This window comes from Lissotriton vulgaris, chromosome 4_1, assembly GCF_964263255.1.
Source record: "Lissotriton vulgaris chromosome 4_1, aLisVul1.2, whole genome shotgun sequence".
Taxonomy (NCBI): Eukaryota; Metazoa; Chordata; class Amphibia; order Caudata; family Salamandridae; genus Lissotriton; species Lissotriton vulgaris.
Window position 1 is genome coordinate 1,763,440,660 of NC_141691.1, and position 20,033 is coordinate 1,763,460,692.

Below are 20,033 nucleotides of genomic sequence, written 5' to 3' on the forward strand. Positions count from 1 at the left end.
TCTACTCAAACAGATAGTGAGGTTGTGAAGCCTGAAACAATGGATCACTCCACTCAAACAGAGAGCATTGAGGAGGAAGAAGAGTCTTCCCCCTCCCAGACACTAGGTGAGAGCCAGCCTCCTCAGGGAACTGACTCTACCCCTGTTGAAGGAACTGCCCCAGAGGTAGCCAGGCCTAGCCTGGCAGAGCCCCTAATGGCAGTGGACCCTTCCCAGGTGGGACCCAGTCTGGAGCAGGTAACCTGCACCTCTCTACCCTGCCTCAGTCAGCCCAAGGCTGAAGAGGTCAGGGAGGCCAGTGGTGGACCTCAAAGGGCCCCCTGTCCAAAAGAACTCCTTAATCAGCAGATTAGGATCACTGAAGCTGGTAAACCTAGCCAAGTGAAAATAAAACAGACTCCTGAGGGATCCCCCTTAAAAGTAGTTAGGGACCTCCCACAGCTGGACACTGTTGGGCACAGCCAAACATGGGGCCCAAAAACCCCAGACCTGACCTGTCCCTCCAGTAAGCCAAACAGAGGGACTCAGCCTCCAGCTTTAGGTAGCCAGAGGCTGACCCTGAGAGCTCAGTGCATCTCAGCTAAAGAAAGAAAGGCACACATGATGGATGGTGATTGGAGGAAGTTGAGCCCAAAGGTAGAGGAGCCTCACTTCAGTACTCCATCCCAGCATCAGCCTTTTACTTTCCCAAGACACACCAGAGACAGAGATTCCCTATGGTGGAGACCCTCAGATACCCTTAGGGTGAGGGGTTGCCTAGTGGACCATGACACAAGGGGAAACCAAGCCAGAGCTGGTCCTTCCTTATATGGCCACTTAGGTAATAGAGGCTTACCTGGACAAGGATAGCCTTATCTCCTTTCGTTTGGGGGGGGTTGTGTAGGAAGGTACCTCCTGACTATGGTTGCCCCAACTTTTTGCCCTGTGTTTTAGCTGGTTTTTGACATAGTCGACCTGGGACCCTGCCAATCAGGACCCCAGGCCTACTGCTCTCTCTTTAAAATGGATTCCATGTACCCTAGGTACATTTCCAATTGGGACTGGGCCACCTTATCAGACCCTGTAACTCAGGGCATAGGTGTACCCAGGGCCTACCAGGGGCTGAAGCATGTATTATGCCACCCCTGGCTGGCCTCCTAAATTTGACACAACTGGCTGCATGACAGCTGGGGCAAGGTCGTGTAATCACCCTTTGCTGTAGATATAGTATACCTATATCTAACCCTACAATGGACACACAGATTCCTATCAGTCACTCCTATGGCAGGCCTTAACAATCCTGAAGGCAGAGTGCTTGGAATCGTGTGAGATGGTGCTCTGACATGAGCTGAGCCTGTCTGCAGCTTGCGGAATCAAGTCCTAATAGCTGTTCCATGATATCGCATACCATATACTCTTAAGTGCATTATAATCCTTGCGGTTAAATGCTATCTTTGGTATTGCTTTATCAAAACATGTCTAGTAAGGTGTCATACGAATTGGAATACTAACCCCTCGCCAATTCTGGCGACGGGGTTAGCATTCCACCCTTCTAGAGGGACACGACATGTATGTAACTGTGAACCCCGGTTAAAGTTAAACGAAGCCTCAGCTCCACAAAATGGATGCTGCCACCACAGACACGAGTCTGACCCCCTGCAGCTGGGAGTCCTTCCAGCGAGGGGAGCCTGGACAAAGGGTTTCCTGTCGAGGGCGGTGCTAGCACCGTCCCAGACAGGGTTTTGTGTATCCTGGGTAGGCAGGGCTTTACAGGAAGGTAACTGCTGAGTGGCACCCCGGTGCTCACTACGCATAGGCCAGTCTGAACCAGTTCCAGGGGCACACCAGCCCCTGGCCTGGGGAAAGTCCGGCATGGGAGAGGGGTGTAACCACCCCCTCCTAATCCCACCCATAGGCAGGACCTAGTCACCGGGTCAGCCCCCTTTTTTAGTATAAAGATAGGAGCGGCCCCCCTGTTCAAATTAGATCATCTTTGGAATCAAGACACGACTTTCTGCGAAAGGACATCAAGATTTCCTTCTTCAAGATTCTCCCTTGTGGCTAAGGAGTAGTCACCCTGCATCAAGCGGGCACCATCCTAAGAACACTGCGGTCTGCTGCAAGTCCTTCTTCACGAATCCGACGACACAGCTCGACGAGACCCGGCTTCCCTGGCACCTCTGACCTCTACTCACCTCTACAGCAAAGCTGAGAACTGTGAGTGCGACGAGACCTCGAGGGACCGACGATCGCCAAGACTGCACGACTTCTTTGCAACAAGCCCACCGTGTGCTCCACTGGTGAGTGCTTTGGGGTCCGAGAAGCCCCAACCCTGAGCAGCTCCAGCACCGAAGATCAGCCCTCCAGCATCTCCACGATCTGCGTGGGGCCCTTCTGCTTTTGCGTGCTCACCGCGCTGTGTGGCTACTAGCCGGCTGGCTTGTGGCTTTCTTCACGACGCCCGACGACATCACTGCTGCTGGTCTGGTTGCTCCAGACTGGCCCTTGCTTCCTTCTTCAAGAGAAGCACCCCGGACCCTCCTGGTCCACTCCAGACGCCATTTTGAGTCCACCGCGTGGGCTTGAATTTGCCAAGGCTTTGTTGCCCAATCCTGGGTCCAGCGACGCCGACAGCTTCAATCTTCATGGGACAGCTCGCTCCTCCATCCTGGTCGCCGACAACGCCTCCTGGTCCGTGAGATCTGCAGAGCACAGCGTCACCCACTCACCTAGTCGAGGTGACTACCATCCAGTGCCCTCCTGGTGCCACCTGACTACTGGCTAGTAGTCTCGAACTTGGTCCCCTCTGCTTTCAGGTGTCATCTTCCTTCGATCCAGGCTTGGATCCATCGAACTTTCTTCACTGGTCGCCTGCCAGCAACTCCTTTCTTCCAGGCTCCTGGTCCGTCTACGAGGATTCCCGACGTCTTTTGAGACCTATGCAGCTGCAGCCCCTGGGCTAGGTAACTTCGGCATTTCGGTGCCCCAGCATAGCCTCACTATCCAAGGGTCAGAATCCACTTTCGTTTTCCTCCTACCAGGTCGGGTTCGCCCGAGAACACTAACTCTGTGAAATCTAGCTACCATAGACTTTGTCCCGCATCACACGTGAGAGTGCACACTCTGCACCCGAGTCCCCTAGGCCTCCTAGAAGTAATCTGAAGATTCTATAGTCAAGACCTAGCGATTCCAAAGCCTATTAGTACTGTACTTACCTGCTAGTAATTTCGCATTCAACTTCCAGAGTATATGGTTTTCCGTGCCCCTCGGGCATTTGTATATACTGTGCTAACTTAAGTATTTTCGTAAGAGTTTTGTTTTGTGCTTAGTACCCTGTCCTCATAAAGAGTACAGGGCTGTTGTGATTCTTAATAAATATCTTGTTTATTTTCATAACACTTGTGTGGTGTCCTTTCATTGGGTATTCAAGGGGTATATGTGTGGTAAACAGCTGGCTTAACACGCCCTCTCGAGTCTTTAGCCTTAGACTGCTCGTATCCACGCTACTAGGATAGCTGGTCTATAAGGTTGACTTACAACCAATCATCAATAAGGGTTGCTGGACTGATACATAATGTTCACTAGAATAGTGAGCACTGCATATCAGGCCACCTTCTCACAGTTAGTGTTAGATTCCTTACCTTACCCACCACCACATTAGTAGAAGGAGCAATGCAAGCACCCTATGATAGCAATCATACCAGGGTGCCTTCCCAGGTTGCATCAACGATAAAAAGCATACCACATAATGGTTGTATCTTGGAGCAAAAGGACAGGGTGTTAGTGGTGAGAACTGCGCCTAAACTGAACAGAACAAGGCCCCAAGATAGCGCCTGGCAAAAGAAGAGCAGCCATCAAGGGCAATAAGATCACAGTGATGCTAAAAAACGCTTTGTGAATGCAGGTGAGGCAGAAGCCATAGGGTAAGGAACCCATACTGAGGTAGTGAAGCATTACCAGAGCCAACTCCACCAAAGGTGCAATGGAGCGATATGAACGTCAGAATTGCAGATTGGTATAAAAAGAAGACCACAGCAAGATTGTGGCAAAAAACTTTATTGGAGCGTACCAAGGCTAAGGCAGTCACTGACTAGCCTATAAATACCTCACATAGGGTAAGTGTCAACCCCTGCGAGGGGGAGTCCTCTTGGGCTAAGCACACATTCAGAGGACAGAAAGGAAAGACAGAACCAGCCATCCGGCAGCATTTAAAGAATACGGAGATGGCAGAACCAACGTCCACACTTATCCAGGTGCTAGGCAGAGTACCAGGACATGTACAAAATCAGCCAACAAAGCAACATCGCCTACGCAGAATAAAAGAAGACTGATAAGGTAAAAAGGGCGTGCCGCCAGAGTCAGGGTAGTCCTGACATGATGCGGGAGACGGCTGAATCTGTGTGGCTATCATGAAAGGTTCACACCATTGAAAGGCAGATCCCTAAGAGCTTCCCGTACACTGTCCGGGAAACGACTGCCGTGCAGCCAAGCATGGCGGCGCAAAGCCACTGAGCGAGCAAGAGCTCGTCCCACCGAGTCAGTGGCGTCAAGAGACGAGCGGAGGGAGAATTGCGTGGTTCCCCTGCCATCATACAGAAGGCAGATTAACTCACCCGCTGGACTTCTGGAATTGAAGGTAGATGAGCCCCGACCAAGTCTCAAAGGGAAGAGGATACACGTGGCAACACGCAAGCTGTATTCAGCACTAGCAGATGGCGAAAAGCTAGCGACCACTGCGTCTTTACAACCTAGACTCACTGCGGGGAGGCAACAGAGGCAGGGCAGAGGAAGGCAAAGTTGAAGGTCGCCTGAACAACTAGGCCCTGAGCCCTAGGATGAAGGGACAGACAGAGCAGATCTTTAGGGGCAGGACGATGTCGCCGAGGTATGGCCCGATCAACAGGGTCACCCGAGGAAGGCCTTGCCCATTTGCCCAGCATGTCAAACAAGGATGCCCCAAGGGGCAGCAAAGGCTCCACTTCAACCGGCTCCATATGGAGAAGATCCAACAAAGGATCAGAAGGCAAAGGAACCATAGGGGGCTGAAAACAAAGAATAGCAGCCGCCCTGTGACTAGCCCGTGCGTAGGCAGGACTAGCTTCAAATGCTATCTGGGGAGGTGACAATAACCCATCTGTAGGGGAGAGCTGCAGACTAACCCGTCCACTAGACAGTAACAGTGGAGGAGCCGGAGGCTGATCCGAAGTCCCTGCCACACAAGGTACCTGCACCATGGGCCGAAACGGCCGCAGATCAGGGGAGTCCAGAATAGCGTCAGCTTGTGGCATAAGAGGTGTAGGCGCCGAATGGACGTCCGTGGAGTCGGGAGTACCGACCTCCTGAAAGAGAGGCAACGTGGGCACTGGCACCGGTGTCGGCACGGGCTTCGGCGGACGCCGAGCCGGAGTCGTGTGGACGTCGACGACCTCCAAGGGGGACTCTGGCTGGGCAACGTCCATCCACTGCAACAAGTGGGGAACAGGGTGTTGAGTACTGCGCCGCCTTAGACGTCAACGCAGGGAGCCGCTAAGGGCTATGCGGAGACTGACGGGGTGGACTAGACGGACGACTGGGAAGACCCACTGGGCCGTGTCCAGTCGGCATCGAATCAGCTCCGGAATCGGAGTTGACACACACAGCCGGAGCCGAGGACGAATTGGCCAGCGAAGACCCAACATGAGTGCCTTCCGCCTCTATTGGACCCAAAGGCGCACCAGGGAGAGGGGTGACACGGCCGCCCTACGCAACATCACTGCATAACTTGCACCCTCCTCTGTAGCCACGGTAGGAGTGACCATGCCAAGGTCAGGAGAGGTGTCCAGACCACTGGCATCCCCAGTTCCTCTGCCCAGTCTGGGTCATACTCCCACTGAGCTGTGAGAGGCTCCTCAGACCCCTGCCAGTCCTCCACTTCCTTCGAACGCTCATGAACAGGCCTAAAATAAGGAGGCTGGACATAGGGGTAGAAAGGCCCCATGGGCGTCGAGCGATTCCCTTCTGGCTCCGTGTCCACATCGGGGCTGAAACCGGGGGCGACGTCGTCCGATGCCATTGGCGATGTCGGAGGTGTTGCAGGTGGGGTCGACTATGGGGAGGTATCAGAGGTTAACAGGGGTTGACCGGGATACAGGCCTGGATCCTTGGGGGGCCCTTCGGCGCCGGGGCAGGAGCGGACAGCGATGCCGGAGCCGCCAACAGTAAAGGGTGAAGACCCCTAGTCGGGCCCGCGGGGCCTGAAGGCGCGGGCCATGGCTGACAGAAATTCCTGAAGCTGGGCCAGAGTCGCCAACGGACCCGGGAAGGGCGGATAGGGCAACAGCGACACCCTAGGCTCTGCAGGAGCATCGGGGGAGGCACTTCCCACACCCTCAGCTGCGTCGTGAAGTCGGTGAGCGATGGTGCTTCTTTGACTTCTTGTGATGCTTCGTCTTACCTGACCCCGAGTGCGAAGGCTTCGATCGCGACGAACGATGGTGATGGCTCCGCGACAGGTCCCTCGACCTCCCACGGGACCGGGACCTTGAGCAGCGCGGAGCTGACTGCCAGACTTCAAGCACTTACGGGGCAGCTCTCGCAAAGTCTTCGGTGCCATGACCCGGCAGTCGGTGCACGACTGGGTGTCATGGTCGCGCCCCAGGCAGTTGAGACCAACACGGTGCAGGTCTGACACCAACATCATACGATGACAGTCCCACATAACTTGAAGCCGGGAATGCCTACAGCACCAGGAGTCGATCGACTCGGAAAAGGCCTTGAAAAACTCAGTCAAAAAATTACCGCTCTCTACGGATCAGCACTTGCTGGCACGGAAAAAGAAAGAACTGAAGTCAGCGCGCGAGGGAGGAGGCTAAGTAGCTGCAGTGACGTCATCTCGGCGACCACGACGCCAATGACGGACGCGGAGCCGCATGACGCCACCTTTTGACACGCAGGGGTACTGCTGACAAAACCTTTCCAGATCCAGTGTGACGCCTGGGGGTAATTCTAAGGTAAGGAATTCATCACTACGTGTTTCTTTCAGATTGATACCTCACAGTAAAAACTTTAGCGGTACTGGTCAGAAGTTAGCAGTGCTGCTGTGGCAACCTGTTAATCAACTTCCCATGGGGCTACTAGCCTTTTCCACAGTAAACTCAATATTTTTTTTTTTTTTACTGTTGAAACATGTAAACATTCATGTTCTACTTTTTAATACACAGCATCCTGCCTCAGGGCTCTATAGGCCACCTGTGGGGGGGAACTTAATCAGCATTGGTAGACTAGGAGCCACGTTTTTCTTGTGTCACATCCAGGGTGGCACAACAAGTGCTGCAATCCATTGGGTGACTCTCTAACGTACATGCCTTGGGTACCATATACTAGGACTTTATGAGTAAGTTACCTAGCTAATGCCAATTGGGTATAAGCCAATCCATTATACACACGTTATGGTCAGGGCACAGGCACTAAGGTCTTGTTAGCAGGCCTCAGCTCACTCAGTCAAAAAACCAGCAGAATCATACCAAAACTTTAGGGGTGAACATACAAAGAAAAGGCATTTCTTTAAAAGCATTAAAACAGGTGTGGATTAAAAGAAAACGTACATTATTTAGTAAACAACTTTTCAGTGACAACACGTCTTGCAACTAGGAATAAGTACAAATGGTGGTGTCCAGTATGAGTATTAATGTTGATTCAAGCATAACATTTTCCCAGAAGGAAATATCTTCATGCTACTGAATATGAACACAATTAAGACAACATCAAAATAAGTGAAAATTCACAATACAAATAAAAAGAATTGTTAAAAATGCGGCAAGATTTTTACAACTGTTACATTTTGGGTTTGCTGTTTTATAATTTATTACGTACCTGTCCTCCGCCCTCCTCTTTACATAGGTCAATTGCAAAAGCTAGGTCCATTGCTGCAAAGACTGCATCTGCATCTGTACTCTGAGAAGCGAGTATCAGCTGCCGTAAACTCTCATACATAACCGGATCAAAAAAAGCGAAATCATGCCAATTCACCTAGAATTGCAGAACACAAAACATAAAAATTATACAAGGATAAATTGCTAAATGACAACATTTGTAATACGTTGCACCATGAGACTGAACAAGCTGTGCAGGATCATAGAAAAATGAGGGTAGATATAAGTCAACATATATTAGCAGAATGACCCATTAGCACCATTTGACGCCTAGTGTTGAAAGCCCTATATTCGAAATGAAAGTCCCTCTCATTCAGAAAACTGAAATTTCAAGAATTTCTTGGAATTGCTACCCTTAACGCCCCTATTTTATGCCCTTCTTTGACCCGCTAAGCCTAGCTACTACTCCTTTCTGAGTAGCTGCTGTTTCAAGGGTAATCTATAGCCAAGCTGTGTCTGATTAAACATTACATCTTTGGCTAAACAAAATATGATCTGAGATATTAGTTTAGATTACAAGCTGGCTTTTTCTTCTTGTCTCTAGGAATTATAATATAGTCTTTTCTAGGCCTCCACCTCCCTACATTTTTTATGCTCATCATTTGAGAAAGTTAGGTGCTGGGGTTGCACCCATTAATCGTAAGGCGATTAATCTGAAGCAGAGGCTTGTGAGAAAGTGCCCTCTTTCAGCATGGTTGCCCCTCCTTTTTGCTGAATTGCTGATGTATTTAACTGAGTGTGCCCTGGGATCCTGCTAATCAGCTACCCAGGACCCATGTTCTTTCCCTAAAACTGCATTGAAGCCTAAACCCAATTGGCATCTCTTGCCACAGGTCAGCCTCTGGTAAATGGTACCACAGGTAGCCATGGCACTGCGACAATCCAATTGTTTTTGTATAAAAATATTGTTTTAGTTCTTTTATTTCTAGAACCAAGCAAGCCTGGCACAGGTAAGCAAGAAATACGTGTTGACTGTAAAACAGTTAAATTGTAAATGTACTATGGTTTGACTTACAATATTGTTTCAGAGAAATGCAATCACTTGTAAATACAGTACATAGATTTTCAGTAAAATAGCAGGTAAGTTACTTTTCTTACTCAATGCTGTATGCAGCACTGGGCCATTTCCTGTAAACTGGTGAATAAAAGCTTTTTTGTTGAATCGTACAATTTTAAAGAATTGCTTTAGGTTTCAAAACTTCATACTTCGAACCTTTTACAGGAAAAACAGTCAATGTTATCCTATGGAGGAAAATATGGTTATCGGTTTCTAGGTAAGTAATCGGTATTTGGAGTTGAGGTTCCGGGGTTACACTCAGGGGTCCCCCAAGGTCAGTGATGCACTCTTGTTACACCCTCAGCGGCACGCTGCGGGTGCAAAGTATTGAGGCCCAATGTTATCAAATGGGGGATAGAGGGCCTCAGGTTGGTGGCTGCTGGCTAGCAGGCCACTGGGTTATGGGAGCGAAGCTCCTGGACTTTAGCACAGGGCAAATGGGTTAACAAATTAGCACCAAAGGTGCACCCTCAGCTGAAACAGGGCGGCCGGCTGCAGGGTCCTGTTTCGAGGTCGGATGTCCTGTTGTTTCCAATGTAGAACCTCCAATTTGCAAAAGCACTGCTGGCAGGTTGACAAAGGACTTCTGGGTGCGACCACCACTTCGAGAGGTATGCTGGGAAGTTAAGGGTTGGTTAGGCACTGTCAGTTTGGCACACAAGGCCGTGGGGTGTCGGGTGCAGGGGTGCCTTTTGGGGTCGGATGTACTTACCAACTCCTGGTCGTGTCTTCTGGATTTAGGCTGCAGGCGTCGGCGGGAGGCTGGTCAGGGGTCGCCGGACCTCGGTTCTGGATCGCCGGGATGACCTCCTCATGGTGTTTGTCCACTAGAGCTCGGGCCGTGGATGGCGGGTGCAGAGTGGGGCAGATTCACGCTTTCCGGCTGCTGCCAGAGGTTGCAGTTGAACAAATGCACAAGTTACTACTTGTGTAACAATATATCTGTAAGAGACATTAGTTGGTGATAGATTCCTTACCTTAGAATATCCCCAGGCGTCAGATTGGATCCGGAAATTTTTGCGTAGCAGTACCCTTGCGCGCCGGTAGGCGTCGTCTGTGGCTCCGCGTCCGTCGTCGGTGCCGTGATGACGTCGGAGTACTTAGACGCCGCCTCCGCGTGCTGACGTCAGTTCTTAGACACAGCTTTTCCGTGCCAGAAACGCAGAGCTATGCTAAAAACCAACACTGGTGCCTTGAAACTAGGGCCCTGAAAGGGGATGACCTTAACCCTAGATATCGGCTCGCAGAACGGGAAGGATGGGTGGGTCGGTAAGGAATCTATCACCAACTAATGTCTCTTACAGATATATCGTTACACAAGTAGTAACTTGTGCATCTGAAAGAGACACGTTAGTGATAGATTCCTTACCTTAGAATAGATACCCCAGCAATACCAACCCTGGTGGTGGGTCTGCGAACCAATAATCACACCAGAAAGTCCTGGAGGACGGAACGGCCAAAGAAGCCATCCCTCCATCCTGGTCGTCGAAGACACCACCTGGTCCACGTGGCTGCAGAGTCAAGCGTCCACTCTCCACCTGATTGCGACAACAGCCTCTGGTTCCTTCCTGGTTCCACTCCAGTCACTGGCTAGGGACTTTGAACACTGTCCCCTCTGCTTTCAGGTCCCCTTCTCCCTCGATCCACCCTTGGGTCGCATCGGACATCTTCCTCCTGGTCGCCTGCAGCATCTTTTCTTTCAGGCTCCATAGACTTCAACGCCGAAACCCGACACGACTTCGCACGTATGCACCCGCAGCCCGTGGGTGAGCTAACAAGAGCTTTTCGGTGCTCAAGGGTAGATTGACTCTCCTAGTGTCCAGTTCCACAGTCGATTTAGTCCTAACTAGTCAGGATTGTCCGTACTCACCTTTTTCTTGAACTGTACTGTCCATAGACGTTGTTACGCATCTCGCGTGTGAGTTCACACTCTGCACACGCGTTCCGTGGGCCTCCTATTACTTACCTAAAGTTAGGATAGTGTAGTCCCAGCGATTCTTCAGTCTCTGGACAGCTCCATTCCTTTAATAGACTTCCTTATACCATTTACTTAGTATATGGTTTGTTGCGCCCCTAGGGCAACATTGTAACTCGTGCAACTTAACGTATTTTTCTCAAGTGTCTAGTCATGTGCTTAGCTCTCTGACCTCAAAGAGTTCAGAGGTGTTTGTTAGTTAATAAATATATTGTTTATTTTCATAACTACCTGTGTGGTGTCCTTTCATTTGGTATTCAAGGGGTTATATGTGGTAAAACAGCTGGCTTCACATGCCAAAAGAGTTTAGTCTAAGACTGCTTCGTCCATGCTACCATTAGGATAGCTGGTCTACAAGGTTGACTTACAACCAATCACCATAAGGGTTGTTTGGACTGATACAAGGTGATCACTAGAATTAGAGAGCATCATATATCAGGCCAACTTCTCACACTATGGTACAAACATGCACTGCATATGTACACTTACAAATTATTTCCAGCGTTACTCTCCTGAACTTAAGGTGCTTAGGGGCAGAGGTCCTGAGAAGCACCAGCAGTTCAGGTTTACCTGCCTTGGTGTGTCCGGTCGGGATGATAGCCTCAAACGCAACCCGTTAAGGTCTATAGAGAAACCTGTAACAGGAAGCACAAGTTACTTACCTTCGGTAACAATAAATCTGTAAGAAACAGTAGTTCGTGTTAGATTCCTTACCTTAGAATATCCCCAGGCGTCAGACTGGATCCGGAAACTTTTCGTCAGCAGTACCCCTGCGCGTTGGTAGGCGTCGTCTGAGGGTCCGCGTCCGCCGTCGGCATTGTGATCGCCGGGATGACGTAGTCAGAGTACTTAGACGCCGCCCTCCCGAGCTGACGTCAGTTCTGTACATAGCTTTCCGCGCCAGTAACGCAGAGCCATGATAGAAACAGACACTGGTGCCATGAAACTAGGGCCCTGAAAGGGATGTCCTTAACCCTAGCTATCGGTTCGCAGAACGGGGAGGATGGGTGGGGTGGTAAGGAATACAACACTAACTACTGTTTCTTACAGATATATTGTTACCGAAGGTAAGTAACTTGTTCATTTGAAAGAAACAGGTTAGTGTTAGATTCCTTACCTTAGGATAGATACCCCAGCAATACCAACTCCGGTGGTGGGTCTGCGAACCAAGATCACACCAGAAAGTCCTGGAAAACGGAACGGCCGAAAAAGCTGTTTCTCCGGACTTGGCTGTTCCGACAGTAATGTCTAGCAAACGTTTGCAGCGAGGCCCATGTAGCTGCCTGACAAATGTCCTGCAAGGGGACCCACGACCCAGGGCAGTAGTAGCCGCCGTGGCTCGAGAGGAATGGGCGCGCAGCCCAACAGGAGCCTCCTTTTTCGCCAAAGAGTAGCAAACCTTGATGTACAAGACGACCCACCGAGAGATGGTCCGCTTGTGCACCGCCGGTCCCTTCTTAGCTCCAACGTAACCAAGAAAGAGCTGGTCATCCACCGAAGAACTGGCGTGTGCGATCTAGATAGAGGGAATTGCAAAATCAACAAGTGATGACCGAATGTGGATCAATGTCACACATTCCCCCAGTCAAAAGATCTGGGCCCAAATCCATCGTTTTTTTGCACTCCACACCACCCTGGGTTAGACAATGGCGATATGCAAATCAGCTCTGACCCTGTTGCCCCATGGGAACAGTCCAGTCCGAACTACAAAAGCCATGTCCTTCCCAGAACGGAATCAAGCATCCAAGGACCGGACTGGTTTCGAGGTAACACCTCTCATCAGCCCGGCTAGCTTGACTCCAAGTGGTGTGGAGTGCCTGGGACTCACGTCTGGGCATCCCCAGCGCACTTAGGGCGGCAATTGCAAAATCAACAAGTGATGGACCGAATGTGGATCAATGTCACACATTCCCCCAGTCAAAAGATCTGGGCCCAAATCCATCGTTTTTTTGCACTCCACACCACCCTGGGTTAGACAATGGCGATATGCAAATCAGCTCTGACCCTGTTGCCCCATGGGAACAGTCCAGTCCGAACTACAAAAGCCATGTCCTTCACAGAACGGAATCAAGCATCCGAGGACCGGACCGGTTTCGAGGTAACACCTCTCATCAGCCCGGCTAGCTTGACTCCAGTGGTGTGGAGTGCCTGGGACCCACGTCTGGGCATCCCCAGCGCACTTAGGGCGGCAATTGCAAAATCAACAAGTGATGGACCGAATGTGGATCAATGTCACACATTCCCCCAGTCAAAAGCCATGTCCTTCCCAGAACGGACTGGACTGTTCCCATGGGGCACAGGGTCGGAGCTGATTTGCATAAAGCCATTATCTAACCCAGGGTGGTGTGGAGTGCAAAAGACGATGGATTTAGGCCCAGATCCTTGTACTGGGGTGAATGTAAGACATTGATCTACATTCTGTTCATCAAATTGTTTTTTGTAATTTTCTCCCTGAGTGTACTGGGGTAGCTCAGACGTGGGTCCCAGAGCCTCCACACCACTGGAGTCAAGCTAGCCGGGCTGATGAGAGGTGTTACCTCGAAACCGGTCCGGTCCTCGGATGCTTGATTCCGGTCTGGGAAAGATATGGCTGTTGTAGTTCGGACTGGACTGTTCCCATGGGGCACAGGGTCAGAGCTGATTTGCAAAAGCCATTATCTAACCCAGGGTGGTGTGGAGTGCAAAAAACGATGGATTTAGGCCCAGATCCTTGTACTGGGGTGAATGTAAGACATTGATCTACATTCTGTCCATCAAATTGTTTTTTGTAATTTTCTCCCTAGATAGAAGGAAAGCACACTTTGGGTCCAGACAGTGGAGCCTCTCTTCCTCCTTCGAGGAAGGCAGAAAGAAGGTGGGCAAGGTGATGGACTGTCCGATATAAAAAGGCTGTGACCACCTTGGGCAGGAAAGAAGGACGAATCCTCAGAACAACCTTGTTAGGATGGACATAGAGGAAAGGAGGTTTAGAAGATAGAGCCTGGAGCTCACTCACTCTCCTGGCAGAGGTGATGGCAACCAGGAATGCAGTCTTAAGAGTCAGAAGACGAAGAGGACAGTTATGAAATGGCTCAAAAGGAGCGCACATCAGATATGTTAGAACAAGATTCAAGTCCCACTGAGGCATCACGAAGGGAACAGGAGGAAACATGTGTGTGATGCATTTCAAGAATCTATTTACAACAGGGGACTTGAAAAGAGAAGGCTGACCAGGAAGCCTTAAGAAGGCTGAAACGGCCGAGAGTGGAGGACCATCCCCTGCTGCTGCGACATAAGGTCCTCCCGAAGAGGCAGACAAATCGTGGAATCGACTGACATGCCAAGTAGCTCAGTATACCAGTATCTTCGTGCCCAGTCCGGAGCCACAAGGATGACTTGGGCCCGGTCTTGCCCGATCTTCTTCAGCACTCTGGGCAGAAGTGGTATAGGCGGAAAGGCGTACAACAGAACGCAGCTCCATTCGCAACGAAAAGCGTCGCTGAGCGAGTTCTCCCCACTGCGGAAAGAGACCTTGTGCCACGTCTGAGTTCAGACGCCATTCGTGACCCATCATGCACCGGCGGCTAAGTTCGTTCACCCTGCCGTTCAGGGAACCTGCCAGGTGTTGAACCACCAGGGTGACGCCCTGGTGTTCCAACCATCGCCAGAGGCGCAGAGCCTCCAGACAAAGGGTCCACAACCCCACCCCGCCCCGTTTGTTGGAGTACCACATGGCGGTGGTGTTGCCAGTGAACACCTGCACTACACTTTTCTGGACAGAAGGAAGAAATGCCTTCGGTTCAAGTCAGATTGCCCACAGCTCCAGAAGGTTGATATGGAGCTGGGACTCCGCCGGAGACCAGAGGCCTCTGATCTCCCTCTCTCCCATGTGTACCCCCCCCCCCCCCCCCCAATCCCAGGAGCGACGCATCTGTCACCACTACGTGCTCCGGTTGGGGTAGGGAGAGAGATCTGCCGCTGACCCAATCGCGGTTCGTGAGCCACCACTGCAACTGACTCGCAGTGCTCTCCGAGATCAGGACGTGGTCGGACAGATTGCCCATATGCTGTGCCCACTGAAACTTCAGGTCCCACTGCAGAGCCCGCATCCGCCACCTGGCGTGATGCACCAGAAGGATGCAGGAGGCCATCAGCCCCAAGAGCCGCGGCTTCGACCTGACCGAGACTCGGGATAAAGGCTGAAAGATCGGAATCAGAGCCTGAATATCCCGAACCCGCTGCATCCCCAGCGCACTTAGGGCGGCAATTGCAAAATCAACAAGTGATGGACCGAATGTGGATCAATGTCACACATTCCCCCAGTCAAAAGCCATGTCCTTCCCAGAACGGACTGGACTGTTCCCATGGGGCACAGGGTCAGAGCTGATTTGCATAAAGCCATTATCTAACCCAGGGTGGTGTGGAGTGCAAAAAACGATGGATTGAGGCCCAGATCCTTGTACTGGGGTGAATGTAAGACATTGATCTACATTCTGTCCATCAAATTGTTTTTTGTAATTTTCTCCCTGAGTGTACTGGGGTAGCTCAGACGTGGGTCCCAGAGCCTCCACACCACTGGAGTCAAGCTAGCCGGGCTCATGAGAGGTGTTACCTCGAAACCGGTCCGGTCCTCGGGTGCTTGATTCCGGTCTGGTAAAGATATGGCTGTTGTAGTTCGGACTGGACTGTTCCCATGGGGCACAGGGTCAGAGCTGATTTGCATAAAGCCATTATCTAACCCAGGGTGGTGTGGAGTGCAAAAAACGATGGATTTAGGCCCAGATCCTTGTACTGGGGTGAATGTAAGACATTGATCTACATTCTGTCCATCAAATTGTTTTTTGTAATTTTCTCCCTAGATAGAAGGAAAGCACACTTTGGGTCCAGACAGTGGAGCCTCTCTTCCTCCTTCGAGGAAGGCAGAAAGAAGGTGGGCAAGGTGATGGACTGTCCGATATAAAAAGGCTGTGACCACCTTGGGCAGGAAAGAAGGACGAATCCTCAGAACAACCTTGTTAGGATGGACATAGAGGAAAGGAGGTTTAGAAGATAGAGCCTGGAGCTCACTCACTCTCCTGGCAGAGGTGATGGCAACCAGGAATGCAGTCTTAAGAGTCAGAAGACGAAGAGGACAGTTATGAAATGGCTCAAAAGGAGCGCACATCAGATATGTTAGAACAAGATTCAAGTCCCACTGAGGCATCACGAAGGGAACAGGAGGAAACATGTGTGTGATGCATTTCAAGAATCTATTTACAACAGGGGACTTGAAAAGAGAAGGCTGATCAGGAAGCCTTAAGAAGGCTGAAATGGCCGAGAGTGGAGGACCATCCCCTGCTGCTGCGACATAAGATCCTCCCGAAGAGGCAGACAAATCGTGGAATCGACTGACATGCCAAGTAGCTCAGTATACCAGTATCTTCGTGCCCAGTCCGGAGCCACAAGGATGACTTGGGCCCGGTCTTGCCCGATCTTCTTCAGCACTCTGGGCAGAAGTGGTATAGGCGGAAAGGCGTACAACAGAACGCAGCTCCATTCGCAACGAAAAGCGTCGCTGAGCGAGTTCTCCCCACTGCGGAAAGAGACCTTGTGCCACGTCCCAGCAGTAAATACGAAGGAGTTTCGGGCGGCACTTAGCAATGCACGCTCCCTCCCTAAACACCACCTCGACATCGCAGAACTTATCACCAACCAAGAGTTGGACATTCTGTTCATGACCAAGACGTGGGCGGATGCCTCCTCAGGCCCCGATTTCTGCGCTGCCACCCCTGTTGGTTACCGGGTGGCCAGACTAGATAGAACCTTAAGGAGAAGGGGTGGGGGCTCGCAATCATCTATAAAACCACATTTGGTTTAAAAATGGACTCACTTAACCTCCCAGACTGCAAGGCCCTCAGCTTTGCCATCTTCTTAAATAATAATCAAGTATTCAAAGGGACCCTTCTTTATCGCCCCCCTGGCCCACGAAACCGTTTTCTGACAGTTTTAGATAATTTAGTTGAACCAGATCTGTGATCCTCCTACTACACCATACTGGGAGACTTTAATTTCCATCTAGAGTTGCCCAGTGACCCAGATACCGCCAAAATTATATCCGACTTTCAAGTCGTCTGTCTTTCTCAGATAGTGGCCGCCCCTACCCATCTTGCAGGCAATACGTTAGATGGGGTATTTACCAATGACCCCGGGCTTACACCATTAGCGGTTCTGCCGGTAATCTGGTCTGACCATGCAGTAGTCCTGTTCTCGATTAAGACCCACATGCCCAACGCACCTCAATCTAAGGCTCATATTCCTAAGATCACTCGAGCATGGAATAACGCTGACATTCCATTGCTCGCTGAGACTCTCTTAAATTCCCACTTCACGATTACTTCCGATCCCGACACTGCATCCAAACTATATCAGACTTGGATCCTAGATGCCTGTGACCTTGTAGTACCGCAAAAAAAAAATGTTCCCTAATAGAGCCACCCTTCGGCCCCTTGGTTTACCGAAGAGCTCAGGCTCCAAAGACAGTACTGCTGAAACCTCGAAAGGCATTGGCGGAAGCATTACCACCCCCAGGATAAACAGAACTATAAGGACGCTCAGTCCATCTACAAGTGGGCTATTATTCATCAAAAAAGTATGTTCTACTCCTCCCAAATTGATTCTGCACAGAATTCAGCCAGAAAACTCTCTCAGGTGGTTAATACCTTATCTATCCCACAATCTAGTGAACCCACCGATATATCCCAAGATCTATGCAATTCCTTGGCTGATTTTTTTCACTACTAAGGTTACTAAGATTTACGCAGCGTTTCCCACTCCCCCCCTTTCCCAATGATTCATTCCCCTTCCTTCCTCAAAAAGCCATCTCCCCCTCCTTTCTCCATTTTGACTTGGCCAGCGCGGATCAGATCAGCAACCTCATTTTATCTACTAGATCAGGGTCGCCACTAGACCCTTGTCCTCCCTCTATTCTCAAGCAAATACCAGATTTAATCACTCCCCCTCTTATGGAAATCTGCTATACCATTTTTAGCTCCGGGATATTTTCCCCAGCCTGGAAACAAGCAGTGATAAAGCCATTATTGAAGAAACCATGCTTGGACCCCACTGCCTCCGTTAATTACCGCCCTATAGCATGTCTCCCTTTTCCTGCTAAGATAGTTGAAAAACTTTTGAATAGGGAGTTATCTGACTACATTGAGAGTAATCACTTACTAGACGATACACAGTTTGGCTTCAGGCAGGGCCACGGGACAGAAACGGCCTTGATAAAAGCAACGGACGAAATTAGGGTAATCATGGACCAGGGCGGATCAGCAGTAATTATACTGTTGGACCTATCCGCAGCTTTTGACACGGTCGATCACTCCATTCTGATCGACTGTGTCGCATCTCTTGGCATCAACCATCTTGCAAAGGACCTCCTGGCGTCATTCCTATCGGACCGCACGCAAACTGTCAAAATGGGTACTTACTACTCTCCCATTTTTGCGCTTCCCTGTGGGGTGCCGCAGGGTTCCTCGCTAAGTCCCACGTTATTCAATATCTACGTCTTGGACTTGGTGAGGGTAATCAAATCATACAGACTGAGCTTAACCACCTACGCTGACTATACCCAGCTGGTCCTAGCGGTTCACAAAAATGGAGTAGAAGTAGCCTCAAGATTCCAAGAGGGGATGTAAGCCACCAGTTCGTGGATGACCAATAACTGTTTAAAATTAAACTCGGATAAAACCGAGGTCATGACGTTTGGAAATCCATCTCCCGTCTGGTCGTCCATCTGGTGGCCCAAAGATCTGGGCCCTCCACCACAACTTGTCCCCAAGGTTAGGAACCTGGGAGTGATGGTTGATGACAAACTCCTTTTCAACCACCACGTAAATAATGTGGCATCCTCCTCCTTCTACCTCTTAAAGAAAATCAAAAAATTGATTCCCTATCTTCATCGAGCAAAACCCTTGTCACAACCTTGATTTTTTCGAAAATCGACTACTGCAACGCACTCCTTCTTAATGCCCAAGAGAAGGTACTGAATAAACTCCAGTCGGTGCAGAATGCTGCAGCTAGGGTACTACTCCGGATTCCCAAATTTAAATCAATCACGAACGCCATTCGCCATCTCCATTGGCTTAGGGTCCGAAACCGGATCAAGTTCAAGGCCCTTTGAATCGCCTACAAGGCCATCCACAACTCATTGCCTCAGTTTCTTGTGGATGCCTTCCGCATTTACATCCCCACAAGAACTCTTCGCTCTTCTACGGCCCTTCGTCTTCCTGTCCTCGGACAAAAACATCATCTTGGGGAGACAGACGTTTTCTTGTTGCCACCGCAAAATTATGGAACTCTCTTCCCATCTCTATCAGAAGCTGCCCCACTCTCCTAATCTTTAGGAAACAACTAAAGACCTGGTTATTTAATCAGTAGCGTCCTCGTTGTTTTAGGCTGGTTACTGTCCTATGCACCTCAGTGAGGAGATTAGTCTTTAGGGCCACCGTGGGGAAATCAAGGTTAAGGACCTCAGCTGCCTGACGGAGTACCACCGTGTTAGAGGCACCTTCCTCCATAGTGGGCGGGGAGAGGCAAACCCTGGATCAGAGGAGACGTCAAGGCTGCCGGCCTCCTCCAAGTCGTCCACCCAATCCTGCTCAGAGTCACACTGACGAGCAAGAGGGTCCTCGGACCCCTCCCAGTCGTCCTCCACCTCCCCCGTATGTGGCGCAGACGGCGGTGCAGGGACCGGGGAAGGAACAAACGGCCGGAGCTGAACTGGTGCTGTGTCCCAATTCAGTTCCCAGGTGGGGACAAAACCGTCCAAGAACCGGGGCAGAGGCAGAACCAACTGCATCCACTGCGGCGCCGCAGGCGGAGCCGGGAGCGTGGGATCTCTTTGCGCAGTGGCCGGAGCCAATGGCGCAGGATTCTGCGTTGCCGGGGCCAGAGCCACTGGCGGTGCCGGGGCTAGAGCCGACGGTCCAGCAGGATCCTGACACGGGACGTAGGGCCCACAGGCGCACTGGTGGAAGCCCGAGGCCTAAACTGGCGGTGCATAGCAGCAAGAAACTCTTGCACCTGTGCGGGAGTCGCCGACGGACCCGGGTAAGGTGAGTAGGGAGCGGGACTCCCAGGCTCCAAAGGAGCA

The 20,033-nt window shown here is 50.7% G+C and overlaps 1 protein-coding gene across 18 annotated transcripts in view; it reads right to left on the reverse strand.

Moving 5' to 3' along the window:
- The window catches only part of UBR5 (ubiquitin protein ligase E3 component n-recognin 5), a 2,064,863-nt gene that overhangs the window by 118,479 nt on the left and 1,926,351 nt on the right, over nucleotides 1-20,033 (reverse strand). For all 18 annotated transcript variants that reach the window (XM_086966085.1, XM_086966077.1, XM_086966080.1 and 15 more), the window contains one exon: nucleotides 7,831-7,986. In XM_086966085.1, coding sequence (XP_086822211.1) covers nucleotides 7,831-7,986 — 156 coding nt within the window. The remainder of the gene's footprint in view (nucleotides 1-7,830; nucleotides 7,987-20,033) is intronic.